The sequence below is a fragment of the Cydia pomonella genome, chromosome 7 (assembly GCF_033807575.1).
Source record: "Cydia pomonella isolate Wapato2018A chromosome 7, ilCydPomo1, whole genome shotgun sequence".
Taxonomy (NCBI): domain Eukaryota; kingdom Metazoa; phylum Arthropoda; class Insecta; order Lepidoptera; family Tortricidae; genus Cydia; species Cydia pomonella.
In genome coordinates, this window is record NC_084709.1 from 21,008,079 (window position 1) to 21,024,515 (window position 16,437).

The 16,437-nt window shown below is 37.9% G+C and overlaps 1 protein-coding gene across 1 annotated transcript in view; it reads left to right on the plus strand.

Annotated features, from left to right (window-relative positions):
- LOC133520125 (2-oxoglutarate dehydrogenase complex component E1-like) overlaps positions 1 to 14,866 on the plus strand; it is a 66,240-nt gene extending 51,374 nt beyond the window's left edge. Inside the window, 5 exon segments of the mRNA XM_061854455.1 lie at positions 130 to 322; positions 1,490 to 1,627; positions 2,949 to 3,113; positions 12,326 to 12,351; positions 12,354 to 14,866. Coding sequence (XP_061710439.1) covers positions 130 to 322; positions 1,490 to 1,627; positions 2,949 to 3,113; positions 12,326 to 12,351; positions 12,354 to 12,424 — 593 coding nt within the window. The 3' untranslated portion in view covers positions 12,425 to 14,866.
- Positions 14,867 to 16,437: the final 1,571 nt, after the last annotated feature.

A 16,437-nucleotide genomic window follows, 5' to 3' on the forward strand; every position in this document is an offset into this window, starting at 1 on the left:
CATCGTTGAGCGGTTTTCCGGCTTCTCCTACAATGTACTATTGTTTTTTAGTGGTAGATTTTACATTAAGCGGGTGCCCCGTAGAAAATAACTTCGACGAAATAAGGACTAAATCTGTTTTTTATCCAGTGCGCCAACTGCACGACTGCAACTGGATCGTCGCCAACTGCTCGACGCCAGCGTCCCTGTTCCACATCCTGCGGCGGCAGATCGCGCTGCCGTTCCGCAAGCCGCTCATCATCATGACGCCCAAGTCCCTGCTGCGCCACCCCGAGTGCAAGAGCTCCTTCGATGACATGAAGGAGGGCACCAGCTTCAGGAGGTACTCGCTCATCCACGATACAGATCACTCTCTTCTTCAAACTCATCATCATATAAGTCAAAGAAGGCGACCAGCTTCAGAACGTAAAACTGACCGAAAAAATATTGCTGTGATGAAATTTTACCTTTCCTGTGTTTAGTCCTGAGCTCTTACTGTGTATTGACAGGTCTGAATTTGTTAGGGTTCCGTACTCAAAGGGTAAAATGGGATCCTTTTACTAAGACTCCGCTGTCCGTCCGTCCGTCCGTCTGTCACCAGGCTGTATCTCATGAACCGTGATAGCTAGACAGTTGAAATTTTCACAGATGATGTATTTCTGTTGCCGTTGTTATAGACAACAAATACTAAAAAGTACGGAACCCTCGGTGGGCGAGTCCGACTCGCACTTGTCCGGTTTTTTTTTTTAATAACACGACGGTGGCAAACAAGCATACGGCCCGCCTGATGGTAAACAGTCACCGCAACTTGTGTCAGGTGCTGCGACTACAGTGTCAGTTGCCTGTTACCCCATTGTTACAGGCGGCCGTAGGCTACGGTGATCACTTACCATCCGGCAGACTTGCTTGCCACAGACAGCACAAAAAAAAAAACTTTTTATTTTGCCAAGGGCCAAAGGCCGTAACCAAAATGACAATTTTTTATTGACAACCGCCAGTCGAAAAGTAAAAAGTGGCTGTGACATAAACGGACAGGACAGACAGACGGACATGACGAATTATCGTTTTTTGCCATTTGGCTATGGAACCCTAAAAAAAATGTTACTATAGTTATATAGTGAAGATGCGAATGAAATGTCATATTATCATTTCCATCCATTATTTAAGATTCGTTTTCTTGTAACTTTAATTTGAACCACTTCTTGGTGTCTGTTTGAGCTGAAATTTAGTATACGTATTTCCGATGATAATGCAATAGTATGCTAACATGGAGCTGATCTGATGATGCAATCAGAAGGTAGCCAACGGAACTCTTCGATGGGATAACGTAAACACATTGATTTTAGGCTCATTTGAAAGGTTTCCAGAGGTACTTGATAGACATACAAAAAAGAGAAAGTGCAGTCGGCAATAAGAGTGTGTGACAAAAATATTTGTGACGGTTACTTTTTATTAACGAGTTTTCCCCAGGTGTGTATTCCATTCTCCTAAATATTTTCTTTTTCTACAGGGTGATCCCAGAAGAAGGCCCCGCTTCAAAGAACCCCAGCGGCGTGAAGAAGCTGGCCTTCTGCACCGGCCGCGTTTATTACGACCTCATTAAGGAGCGCCGCGAGAAGGGACTCGAAAATGATATTGCCATTTGCAGGTAATTATATTTGCACCACAAACTAAACAGATGCTCAGTTATAAAGTGTTTATGAAGACTGAGATCACCACACAAGCATAAGAACGCCTAAAAACCTAAGGGAAGCGGCGCGTCGCCATTGTGACCGTTATATACGAAACATGTAGCGGGAATTACTAAAAATGAGTTAAACCGTAAATTTTGCTTAAGCGTAAGCATAGTCTATTTATTACTTTACTAGGCGAAAACCCGGCTTTGCTCGGGTAAAATAATAACTCTGGCACACTCGGTCAGTAGAAAAACTATAAAACTACGACTATAACATGTAGGCGTGAAGGGTTGTCCTCCCATAGAAATTTTATTTACCGCGCCTTACTTTATACATCATTTACAAACAGTGACATACATAGTCATTCTTTAAAAAAAGTTTGTGCATCTACACACTGGCTGCCAACCAATATGCCGTCGCACTCGTATTTACAATTTCCGAACGCACCCGTCGCTGTCCTTTTCCAAATTTATAATATGGCCTACATTTCGTCATGTGTTTGTCATTAAATTAACACTTTTAAATGCAAAATACGCGATAATCCGAATTTTGCCAATATATGTAGTCGTTTCAAAACTATTATTTTTTAACGCTCTTTCAGTTGAGTATAATTTCATTCGGGTCTACCGTAAACCTCAACGGAATTATTAATATAGATAGTTGTAGATGTAGTGTAGGGAGGCCCGGACGGAAACAGGCGGGCTGTCGATCGTGTTGCGTTCATTCAGCCCAATGGGGTTGGCCGGTCGAAGTATTAAACAGATGGCGCCATCATAGCTTGCCCTGTCAATCCCTAGAATTGTGTCAAATTCTTGTTTTTTATTGTGGAATTTTGTGACCTGGATTCCAGTACTTTAAGCCAAATCTCATAGAACAAAACTAGAGACAGGGGCAAGCTATGATGGCGCCATCTATGCAAACCTTTGACAGTTGCCAACCCCATTCCCTGAGGTTGGAGCTGCAGGTTACTGTCCCGGCGGCATTCCCATGCTATTCTCCTCAAATTTTCTTGTTTTCCTGCAGAAAGGAAGGACATCTTTAAGTTCGACGTCCTTTAGTTCGTTTTCTTTTAGGATGTCTCTACCGAATGTTATTATATATACTTTATAGTTAAATTAGGCTCAATCTGCGGCAAGAATAATGCGATTCGCCATTTTATTGCATATTTCTTTTATTGAAAAAACACGCTTTGAAATAGGGATTCGCTTTATATTCTCATAGAATGACCTACTAATTTAATAGAGCCGACACTCTAAAGTATGAACGTTATTTAAATGTGTGATCTTTTCGCAGGCTGGAGCAAATCTCGCCGTTCCCATACGACCTGATCAAGGCGGAGGCCGCCAAGTACAGCAGCGCGCAGCTGGTGTGGTCGCAGGAGGAGCACAAGAACATGGGCTCCTGGAGCTACATCGAGCCGCGCTTCCGCACGCTGCTGCAGAACCAGCGCTCCATCAGGTAACACACACACATATACAAATACCATGGTGCTGGCGACTTCCAACTCTGACCTTCCAATGACACCAATCAGGTAAAAACAATACACATTAACAATAAATCATCAGATGGCATAACTGGTCTTAAAATTCTCGAATCGGTTATTACAAAACTCACCTATGTCCGTTTTGTAAATTCGCCTCTTGAATGTATGTGGTTGTTGCATAACATTAGTTATTATACTCCCGCATCAGTTAAATGGCTGTCATGCGTACACCTTTACGGCGCAATTGTTTTTTTTTTAACGGTCTTGGTTTCTTTTGGTACCTCAGTTAGGGCGTGTGTCACAATTGTGGCATTTATGAGGAATCCAAGGAACTCCTCAAATCTTATAGGCATACACATCGATTTTAGTATTTTCATCAACAAACTAAACATTTTCATCCAAAATAGTGCCATTTGATGAAGTGGAACTGCTGATGATGATCCGAACGAGTCGTATTTAACAACGCATATTTCATTTTTGTCGATTTATCCTCTTCTTTATGTTTGTTAAGAAATTGAAGGACCATTTGTGTTAAGGTCTAGTTCTGATGATGGGTTCCATGAGGTCCAACTCCTCAAATCTTGATGGCTTCAGATCCAAACTTTGAAACTTGACACCTACCCGAAGCGCAAAAATGTTTAGTGACATGATATATTGGCCAGACAGGAACGAGTTCTGTAGACTGTAAAATCATAAAAAAAATTTGAAACTAAAAATGGAAAAATAGAATTAGTCTTAAAAACAAAGTAAAACCTGTTCTGACTTCAATCGTATCAGATGCTAGCGCATATAAACGGGATAATATTTTATTCTATCCTTTTTGAAGTCGGTTTAACTTTTTTTTAATATTTTTATTTTTATTACTCAATTAAGTTTATGTCCCTTCTTTTATCGGCACATGTATCTGAATTACCGTTTTTTAACCTTTCGTAGGCAAGGCTCGGAAACCGGTTAAATTTCCAAACCGTTATCATGTTCTTGGCGCAAAACCTTTCAATTTCGGTTTCGTTCGTAAAACCGGTTTTGAGGAGAACATTTCCATAAAGTTCTTGTCAGATTAACCGGTTTAGAACAATAAAAACCGGTTTCTTATGTCGGTGTCTTTGTTTACGCGGCACACCACCAGGCCGGCCGGTCGTCTCGTCACTCGTCGAATAAACCGGTTTATGTAACGTTCGCGTTCTTGTGAAAGTTCGAGAGTAAAACCAAAATAAACCGGTATTTAACGATATTTTTAAAACCGGTTCCGAGCCGTGTTCGTAGGTGTGCGTGCGGTGGTCAAAAACAGTCAACAGAACAGAAAAAAAATATTCTTAAATAAAATGAAATAAGTTGGTGAAAAATTCGTTAGGGTCCTTATCATACACAGGCGAGAGGTTAAGTCATTCAAATAATAATTGGGATTGAGCAATAAACGAACAATTAAATCTTATATACATAAACCACATTAACATGCGGTTCGTTTTTATATAAGTACATAATAAACGTGACGTAATGAAACCGCTTAATTTGATATTGGAATACCCGTAGCCACCGCAATAATAATTGAATTACATTTGGCCATTTTAATGTGTTGCAATACAAGTTTAAACATATTTCCGTGACCGCATACTTGTTGATTATAATGATTATGGTGTGGTTGTTTTACTGAATTGTATTAAATCTATCAGTCACACAAAAGGTAACTTAGTACGGTATACGGCATGATTCGAACAACGAGATACGATAACGATAAGTTCTGGTTTAGATAAGTTCTCATTTAGATATCGTTTGTATGTCGTATAATTGACAGAAGCAACCAATGTCACTGACGTTAGAAATATCGTAGATAGATCTTATTGGGATCACAGCGGAATCTAAATAAACATCAATTTTGACATGTCGTTTAGCTATCGATCTGTCCAGGATCTTAATCGTGTCTTAATCATTTTTCGAATCGGGCCAATAGTTCGTGTCATTCACGATGACGCGCAGATTTGTCAAAACCTTTAATAACAAGTTAATATACGAGTGAAGGCAGGCGTCTTCGTGAATGACACGATTTATAAAGTTTGCGGGGAATAACTTGGTTTTGTCTTACTGCATCTAATAAACAATATTTTGTTGAAATTTGAACTTTAATAGCTATCAATAGAGTTGAATATCATATCCGCCATGTATGGCTTCGCATGCGATAAAGGGTTTAATGGCTTGACGAAGAATTGAGAACGACACAATTACAAAGTGTTACTGTGTGATGCCGTGCTTAAATAAATACGAGTAATAATAACGTTTATTTATTCAGACAAGTTCAACAAATTTGTTAGTACTATTAAAGCTACCTAAAAACTTTTTTAATATTCGTAACTCACTAATGACAACGTATTTTTAATTGCATTATTGAGCACTCATTCCTTACAGCTAATATCTTCCAAAGGCTGTTCGGTCTGTCACGTATTCTGTTCAGAAGCGATGCCATCTTTTTACGCAGCACAGCACTGCAACTGTCTACGCTTGCTTCCGCGAACATGGTTGATGCACTGCAGAACCGTGATAGCAGCAGCGCCCTGAAAGCATTATTGTACTGTACTGTGCTTAGTATATCCACAGATTGCTTAGTTCAAAGATATTTTGAACTCGAACTTTACAGCATGGAAAAATGAATACAGTTGATCAAATTGGTAAATAATAGTTATTTGTTTTACAAGGGGGCAAAGTTGTTGTTTAACCGCTCGTTTCTAACCACGAGCGTAGCGAGTGGTTCGAGAAGTGGAATCTTGAGCGTTGCGAGGGTTCAATGCACGAGGGTTAAACAAACTTTGCCTCCGAGTGAAACACAAAATTTTTCACCACACCAACACGAGGAAACTACTAACTATGAAATACCAAAAAAATCTAATGAAATCAAATCCGAATGAACATAATAAAAAAATAATCATTCAAAATCATCATTTAAAAGTAAATTCTATTAACTAACATAAGGAAACAACTCAAAATTTGCATCTGATTACTTTGCCCCACATGTGGATAAAATGCAACTTTCTCATTCGTTTTTGAACAATCAAGAGGGCCTTTCTCTCCATAGTCTCCATTTTCCTCTCTGGATATTGGCATTATGGAAAATATTTTTTCATAATTTGATGTATATTAACCATAGCTTGGACTTTTTAAGATTTTTTGTTTATTGTAAAAATTAGGAGCGAAAAACAGGTTTCATAAAAATTTTAAATGCTCCTAACTTTTAAAATAATAAAAATAAGAAAAAAAAATCTAACGTGGGAGATGTAGTTGATATACAACAAATTGTGTCAAAATATTTTCATTAATGATAATATCCAGAGAGGAAAATGAGGCTTACATGTCTATTAAAAGATGATTTTGCGTGGGTCCTCCACTTTCGTATTAAGCATGCCGTTTTAAAATGAGAGCGTAACTGTATGGGAGCGGTTTTTTTGTGGTTAGATCAGTCGCCATCAGATATATCTGACCGGCCAAGGTGCTCACAAATATCTGAACACGCCTCTATTGTCAAGGCGTTAGAGTGCGTGTTCAGATATTTTTGAGCACCTCGGCCGCTCCGTCATATTTGATGGCTTTTTAAAGTGAGATAAATATACACAAATTATTGACCTTGACTGTACAGACTAAAATAATTTCAATAATTTGCATGTTGGGCATGATTATACTGGTTTTTTTTTTCATTGCTTGGTCGCGCTTCTTAGGAAACGCTCTTGACATTATTATTATCATACCTACCTATGAAGGCATATGAACAATGAACACATTTTGAAATACAGAAATTGAACGTAAAATAATTTTAAGTATTATTACAGAATTTTTTCTGAAAGAATATAGTATTTGCCGTAATGAGAGAAAGTCAACTTGCATTTCTGTGTTGCAATGCATTTCTTTGTTGCAATGCATTTCTGTGTTGCAATGCATTTCTGTGTTGATTTGGGTTTTTAAATATAAATAAAAATGAATTATTTTTATTTTTTATTTGTCCTAAAATGGATTGTGTCTTAAATATAAATTCCGTGCATGCCACATTGAGACATTGTCTTAAGACGAAAGGGGGACGAAGTCACGTAAGCGCTTCTCCATACAAACGTAGTCCTCATTTTCCTCTCTGGTAATTATGGTTCATATTTTTATACAATTGTATGCATGTATACAGTCTTCCCCCTTCACTCGATTTTTGAATTATTATAAGAATTAGGAGCTTTGAAAATTGGAATGAAATTTGTTTATCACTGCTAACTGTTAGAATAATCAAAAATTCTAAAAAAGTCAAACGATGGGGCTATTTTTAATATACAATGAATTGTGTTAAAATATTTTCCTTACTGTAAATATCCTGGGAGGAAAATGGAGGCTACGTTTATATAGAGAACCGTCGTCTACTAACCTCTTACCCCATTATTCATAAACATGTACTAAAGTTACGATGCCGCTGATCATCGTTTGCCCCTTTCCATCATACCAATACGTCGGAAAGGGACAAACGATGATCAGCGGCATCGTAACTTTATTACACGTTTATGAAAAAGGGGGTAAAGTGTGTGGTCTGCAGTTTTTAAGTTAAGCATCTGTAACTCGTACATGCTTGACATGTCTTAGTATTTACTTTAGTACATACCTAAATATTCATAGTGTTCTCTGTTCATAGCCACCCATGACTCATGTGGGAGCTACTAACCTCATGCCTAACTCGGTTGGTTGCAGACGAAAGTCAGGGGGTAGCTGGCTAGGGCAACTTTTCGGCCGCGCTCCGCCTACAGGCGATGACACAGAGACTGTGCCGCGCACCATTAGGTGAGCCAGACTAACCGGGCTTAACCGACATGCTTGTCATCTCCGCATGCTTCTCACACTGTCACGACATCACATCTGGGTGCTGCCAACCTTGGTCGTAGACGAATGTCAGGGGGTAGCTGGCTAGAGCAACTTTTCAGCCGCGCTCTGCCTACAGGCGATGACACAGAGACTGTGCCGCGCACCATTAGGTGAGCCAGACTAACCGGGCTTATCCAACACGCTTGTCATCTCCGCATGCTTCTCACACTGTCACGACATCACATCTGGGTGCTGCCAACTTTGGGACATCTAAATTATATTGTAATGATGTCATTTTGTTCTCATTCTCCCGTGCATCTCGCTCGCGCCAATACATGTACGGACAAGATCGAGCGAATTGCATGCGCGAATGATGTTAGATATTCTTTTGATATCAAGTGTACAGTCGCCATCACATACATCGGAGCAGTCAAGTTGTTCACAAATACCTGAACAAAGCCTCTATTTTTATTTATACTTTATTGCACATAAAATATTAAGTTCAAATGGTGGACTTAATGCCTTAAGGCATTCTCTACCAGTCAACCACTGGGTCAAAAAGAGACTTTTGTTAGGCGCAGGCTTTGTAGTTGAGAATAAGATATCACTGCCTACTATTTACAAATGAAATACCTACTAATTAATATAATATAATGAAATCATAAACTTAAACATATACTTTGTATAATATACTTACATAAATATCTACATATTTACATTTTAAGTCGTTAAAGTACATGTTCACATATTTTCGAGCACACTGGCCTTTCCGATATATCTGATGGTGACTGTACATTCTAATTGGCCTTCAGAACGTTATTCATCTCTGCATGGTTTAGGCTATTTACACACTAACACCACAGTATATGGATTATGGAAGGTCTTTTTAGACCTTATTAGTCCAACTTCGAACATTATAATCTTCGTTCGAAATTCAAAATCTCGGACGCGTTTGCTCGCCGGCGACGGTCCGCCCGGGCGTGCTTCTTAGCAAACATGCTCAAATCTGTCGCGTCGTCACTTGTTTTTACCCGAGATCCACTTTTTTTTTGTTCGAAGTTGTACAGTCAGCATCAAAAGTAGCGGATCAAATAACGCTTCATAAGTATCTACCATTCTATAACAGCTTAACAAAAAGTGATGTCTTTAATATAGAACAACTAAGACTGTAAAAGATATATTTTTGAACGCGAATTTTAGAAATTTATCTACAAAAGTTATACGGAATATCAGATACTTTTGGCGCGTTGTTTCGTCCGCTTCTTTTGATGCTGACTGTACAGTCAGCGTCAAATACTTTGTAGCAGTCAAAGTGGCCAAATAGTTCGGTACACCATACTAAATATATGGTGTACCGAACTATTTGGCCACTTTGGTTGCTACAAAGTATTTGACGCTGACTGTACTACACGGTATAAATCGTATACTACGATCAGCCTCCGAGATAGTGCATGAGTGTGTTAACAAAACACGCGCGATATAAACGTTACTGTTCTATACTTCTCGCGTCGAATGATGGCTCCTATGACAGTTCCTTCAAGTCACTGGGCTTAAAAAAATGCATAAATATATTTTTACCGTATTTTTGTTACTTAAATTTAACGTTTCTCAATGAAATAATATGCTGTCCAAAACGTCCAAAGAATATCTACAAACGTACGTGACAGCTACTCCATATAAAATGAACTGCCATTGGGACCATCATTTGACGAGAGAAATACAAAAGCAATACTCTTGAACCGTAGACCATATGTCTTTGTAATAAGGTTTATAATTGACATTGTCATGTCCTTGCTTTAGTATGCATGTTTGTGTTGTTTGTTGCCAAGCTATTGGCGATAGCTATGACAATACTAAGTGTGCGAAATGTCTACTTTATTATTATTATAAGCTTTTATTTACTTTCACCTGTCACGTTGTCTGTCTGTGCGTCTGTGATCAAATCTTGCTAGTTAAATTTGACCCAATTCCCGGTTTTCGATTGAGCTCAAATGTAAATCGGGTGACAATGCAATATTACGGTATCATCGTGCTGATCTGATGATGGAGATAGGAGGTGGCCATAGGAATTCTTTGATAAAACAACGAAACCTAATTGTGTTTGGGATTTTTAAAATTGTCTCGATGAGTAGTAGTTGTCTGTAGAGAGAAAAGTACAGTCAGCGATAAAAAGCTTGTGCCTTTTGCTTTGCTTGTATTTTTTATGTTAGAAATATGCTTGATTAACTACATATTTTTATAATAATTATAGCATTTTGTAAACCTTCATTATACATTAATTTGTTGTAAAAAGTCCGTTTTTGCGATTTTGTAGTTCAAAAATACAAAAATATTTAATTTGACATCAATGCGTCAGTGATCTATTTAACACCGAGGTCTTGTTACAGCCAGTGTTGGCCGAAACGTTAATGCAATTAAAAATTATTGGCTATTAACCATTATAAATTGAACCGTAACCGTAACGGACGGTTACAGTTTACGGTTCTATTTATAATGGTTATTGCAATTAACGTTCGGCCAACACTGGTTACAGCAACCTATATTTTTGAACTTTAGGTATAGTTAAGTTAGGTACAGTCGGTCGATTTGTGGCTGGCACCGAACGGCTAATCTTCCGTCTATTGTTAAGTAAATCCGCACGTGCGACTACCTGCAAAAAAAGAAGCGTCGTATAATTCTAATTAGCACCTGAGCGCGGGCTAGTCCAACACTCAAAAAACCAGTGTAGGTGCGCTCTCCGATAACGCGCCTTTGTTACGCATCTCGATGACAGGTATTAGATTGATTCTGTAGAGTTCGACTCGCCGGCACTCAGTAACCGTAGAGGGATTTGTTCATTTTGAACCTTATTGTAATTTCCATAGGAGTTGTAATTCAATAACCGGTTAAAGTGCCAACGATTTTTATGCAGGTAGTAGCAAGTGCGGTTTGACTTAACAATAGACAGAAGATTAGCCGTTCGACAAATCGAACGACTATACACTTAAGTAACCGTTGTAAAAAAAAAAAAACTCCACCAGTCTACCTAAATTTATCCCACCTACGTTTCTTATACCTAATAGACATTTTATTTCAAGACTTCTTAGTACATTTGCGTCTCTTTTGACACACATCTGTTTATTATATTTCTAGATGGATTGACTGTTAGCTTTTAATGTCTCTTGTTGACTCAAAAACATATTTCGCATTTATTTGCTTTGCCTTTAAGCGAATCTTTGATCATTGATGTGATAATGTATGTTGGTGTAGGTATTTAGTTTTAAGTATAATCCTTACTTAACGTTTAAATATATTTAAGTTGTTTTTTGTGAACATAAATTAAGACAATTAACGCTTGAAATCAGCGTGGCGAGTACAGATAACAATATTATCCGTCTAGTTTTTGTACATTTCAAACGTCTTATTTTTTATTAGGAGGAAGGATGTATACAAACCTCCTCCCGCGACTTTGTTCGTCGAAAACTTTCAACCCTATTTTCATCCTCTTAGGGTTTGAATTTCAAAAATTCCATCAAATCAGCGCGTTCGATAAGTTCAGACGCCCGCGTAGCGGGTTATTACCTCTATCTACTTATCTTTTACGGTACACTTTCTGCTGAACGGCACAGAAAGGTAACACACACCTTTCTGTGCCTTTTATCCCTCTTAGTACAAAGGTATCAGAAAGTGTCCAGCGAAAGGATAAATGAATCAGAGGCCGGAATTCTCGTGGCAGTGTGAATTGTCATTAGGGACTTCTCAGTTATCGACTTTTGATGTACCTACATATATCGATACAATGTAGAATACAACATATTAAAAAATATTGAATATAAAGGTAAATAACAAGCGATTCCTTACAGATGTGTCGTTTTCAAGAAAAAGGTACTACATTGTCGCTTGCTTAAGGACGCTCTGACAGGGTATTCGTATAAGGTCACAAGCAAATTCCGTCCTTATAATAAGCGACAAAGTGGTACCTTTTGAATGAAAACGTCACAGATAACTTTTGAATAGTTAAAAAAACAGAATAGATATGTGCAGTGAAAACAATGAAAACTTAATAAATACATACTTTCGCGTCTAATTATTTCAGTTCCGTGTTTTTAATAAAATAATAAAAGAAATAAGTAGTCATCTTTTTTCTATAATAATAAATGATTACTTACATACTTACTTCTATATTATCTCCTTAAATTATTTCTTTTGTAGTCAAATATACATTAATTATTGTAACTTTTTAGTATTTTGTGTTCTACATTCTATCGATATATTTATGTGTACCGGAAGTCGATAAATGAGAACTCACTATGACAGTTCAAAAATGCCACAATAATTCCGGTATAACCCCTTACCATAACATGCGTTTTTAACTTTAACATGTTTGTTACAGTTACAACGGGCGCCCGACCGCCGCGTCCCCGCCACGGGCTCCAAGGCGGCCCACAACAAGGAGCTCAAGAGCCTGCTCAACGAGTTCTGCGAGTTATAAATACCAACTTGATACCATATTGCCAACTTTGAATCTATACGACGGTAGGTGCGCCACTTTCAAACATAACCGTTCTTTACCTTTGACTGCCAAATACGTGGACTGACGCGCGCTGCAGCCCAGTATCAACCTTCGTGCATTAAGACAAGGTTCACAATTACTATATCATTATTTTAGCTATCTAGTTTTCGTAGTCTTATATAATCATGGTACGACTCGAACTGATCGAACTGACTGATCGAAGTGCAATTCACACGCCAATAAGAACGAGCATATCGCTTTAAAACACGACTTGTAGTGAATTTGTACAATTTTAAACATCAGAATAGCGAGCGAAAATGAACCTTAATTACTCGCGCCGAGAGCAGAAATTACCTTACTCACCGCGAGAAAAAACATAAAAATCGTGTCAACTAAATCCGCGTGGTAACAATTCGGGTGATGTGTGTTTGAAAGTGGTAAATATACCGTAATCGAGGGAAAAACTTGAGCCGAAAGCGACCGCGAACTGTTATTTCACCGAATCTTATTGTCTAAATTGTATTAATTCATAGGCATTATTTTTAAAACGAAATTATCGACTGGGTTGTTTTTCTGTCATTCTGTTACTCGTCAGTATTTTGGTGTAATTCTCCACGATTAGGTAGGATAGTTAGATAAATTCTAATTTATTTATTTAATGTAGCTTAACGAGACATGTAGGTTTTACTATTTATTTTTATAATAAAAGCAATAATGCTTATCGTCTCCACTGTGTTAATTTAAATTTAAATTTACATTATTCAATGTAGCCATTTGACAGTATGTACATAAATCTATTAAAATTTTATTTTTTGTATGATTTTACAAATATCAGTTCTAACGGGTTAACCATAATACGTTCCTTATGCTAGTCCGAAACGTCATCTGTTTATGTAATATTAGGACGCACTTACGATATTATATACAAGATATTACCTATATATTAGCTAGTATTACTAATTAATGAAACCCCGCACTATTACCGAAAAATGCACAGTAGGATAATAATGGATAATTTAGACTCACCGACATGGTTTGGCATTCTACTCCACTCAACGAGTGTGATTCTTATAATAAAGACGGCGGCTTACTTTGACGCGCGAGCACGCTACTCATATCATTTTAATGCTCTTTGCACTAAAAGCATATTAATTATAAATTGTACTATTAGCCTCACTTATTTTTAGTGCTCCCTACAAAACTTTGTTCACGAAGCACTTATGGGAACACTTCGGTCTTTCAAATCGGTTAAATGCGTTTTTTTAAATGATGATCATATGAAACTAATGCGTTTGTCATTGATCGTCCGTTTTACGGTTACTAACTATAATGAGTACAATTTTAAATGAAAACGCTGTTTAGAACGAAGATACCATCCATCACGTTCTAACTATCAATTTTTCGTGGCTCGCACGTATCGTGTGTTGCAGTAGGCCGCCGCTTTTAAATACGGATGAATTTTAACAGCATATTTATCCCTCGTTGATCGGTCTATCGCGCTGTATATACGCTAGTAGTTACCACTGTCGGCTTGTAAGGAAAAACACCAATCCTATCTTGTACAAAACCTACTATATCTCGTATTTCGAGTTTAATGTATCTATTACCTAATCTCTACGTAGAATTAACGTATTTCACTGATAGAGGAATGTTCTCGCCTCAAGCAAAGAGTTATTCATTTTAATATCCCCCTATGTCCAGTAATACAAGAGAAAAATTTAAAATTTGCCAGTGAAATTTGAACCTATAGCGTAGGAAATAGAGTTGATTTTTTTTGTTTGAAAGTTATACTAAACAAAAGAAATGCAATTCTTTTCCATTTGAAAATGATTCAAATTTCATAATAAGTACTGTACGTAGGATCTTGAGCCTTGGAAGGGTAGAGAAAAGTCTAAGAATTAAACATAGCTGCCACACAGCAAAAAGAGATGGCGCTGTACTATGCATGTTTTGTGGTCATTGAATTGACAAACGTCAACTTTTGACAACAAATAATTTACGGAACCGGTCAGCGCCATCTTGTTTTAGCTGTCAAATCCGAAGCACGGAATCGCCTTGGACTTGGATGACCTCCCAGAGTGGTTGCAATTTTGAATTTGAAACCTTTTATTCCTAGTTCAAAATTCGATTTCGTCTTTTTACAAAGACGTTGGGACTTACACAATGAATGAATCTTTGCCTCAAGTATTATGGCTACGTCAGTGAAATTGTAGTCATATTTTGATTGGCTTTATATTATTAGCGTTTTAGATGCACCGTTATTGTTTAATTTTGATGTTCTGTATTTGAAATGCTCAGAGAATGGAGAGTGGCAGGTATTTTGTGAAGGTATGGGTGCAAGGTCTGTGGAAGGAAACTGAGCCTCTTTATTGCTATGTTAGTTTGAACAAGTTAATTTACAAATAAATATATATTAAATAAGGCGTGTTTTATTTTATTGAATCTTAAGCCGCACGAAGCTAGCCGTTGACTTCACTGCACCTTATAAAACAAAGTCCCCCGCCGCGTCTGTCTTTGTGTATGTACGCGATAAACTCAAAAACTACTGAACGGATTTTCATGCAGGAAGGTTTAACCCCCTTATTCATAAACGTCTACTAAAGTTAACAAGCCGCTAATAATCGTTTGTCCTTTTCCGACGTATCGGTATGATGGAACACGATCTATATACACTTACTCGTATATAGATTGTGTCAGTCACGAAGACTCGTGCCTTGACTCGTAATGTCACGTTATTAAAGGTTAGATTTAATAAATCTGCAGGTCATCATGGATGACGTTAACATTAATTTGTTAACCCGTAGGTACCACAGAATAAGTAATAGTACTACCGTACAGAAAATAAACTTCCTACAAAACCGAAGTTTGAAGGCAATTCAGGGACGAATCGTGTTGTCCCTTTCTAACGCATGCCACTATCCCTTTCGGCTATTTAGGGTTGTCAAAATTCAATTCATTATCTTATGCAAAGGGACGTCCAGTTGTGCCAACCCTAATAATTACTCGAAGCAAAACTGAGCCGAACGGAGCCGAGAATGCCCGAAAGGATCAGGCCGCGTAGCGAACATGGAAATCGCTTACGCTCCGTGGCGATCGAAACGCAAATTTCAGTGAAAGCGTTTCGTTGTCGTTATGGAAGGTAGAGGCAAGGAACAGAAACTCTTTAGGCAGAATTGTTGCAAGTGTCCAGCAGTCAGCTATAAAGAATAGTTCCAAATCTCTCCAGAGTAGCGCTAGAACCTAGGCGTTATTAACGGAGTGAAGTGTGCTGTCTGCTGATTTGATTTTTTCTAAAGTATTCTAGATATTGTAACGCCACCTATTTATGGTTTTTTGTCGGATACTTTTTGGTATATGGATAAAGATAAAGAAAGTTTATTATTCAAGCATTACAATGCGCTTATGAACGTCAAATAAAGCTACAGATTTTTTACAGCTGGAGATTTTTGGTTTCGCTCCCCTGCACCTGGTAAGCCGGGTCGGGTCTCATTTTAAAACAACATGCTTAAATTATAGTTGGAATTTTTTTGAGCTCAAACCACTAATCGCTGTAACAAAAGGTATTGTTTCCTTTTCTATTTTCTGTACAAAACAGTCTTGCCGACTTTTGCGGGGGAGGGGCACGTCAAATTTTGGCTGTTTGTACGTAAATAAAAATAGTCATGTCAGATAAACGTCAGTCTATACATTACATATGACCATTGGCCGAGGTTTTCGACAGAGGGGTAAGCTCTTAAAGGCGACTCCAGTTGTCAAATCCTCCAAGATTCTGCCACGTACCACGCATAAAAACTGCTAGTGACATTCGAAATTCAAAATCAGATTTAAAATTCCAAATTTGAACTCATCAAATTCTTCACTAGAAAAAAACCGCGCACAATACATTCAACAAACAAGTAAGCGTCTATAAAGTGACAAGACATGGAAAACGTTTAAAAAACGCACTCCGGCCGATACGATCTTTAATCTTCGCACCTTTTCGTGCGGTCGTT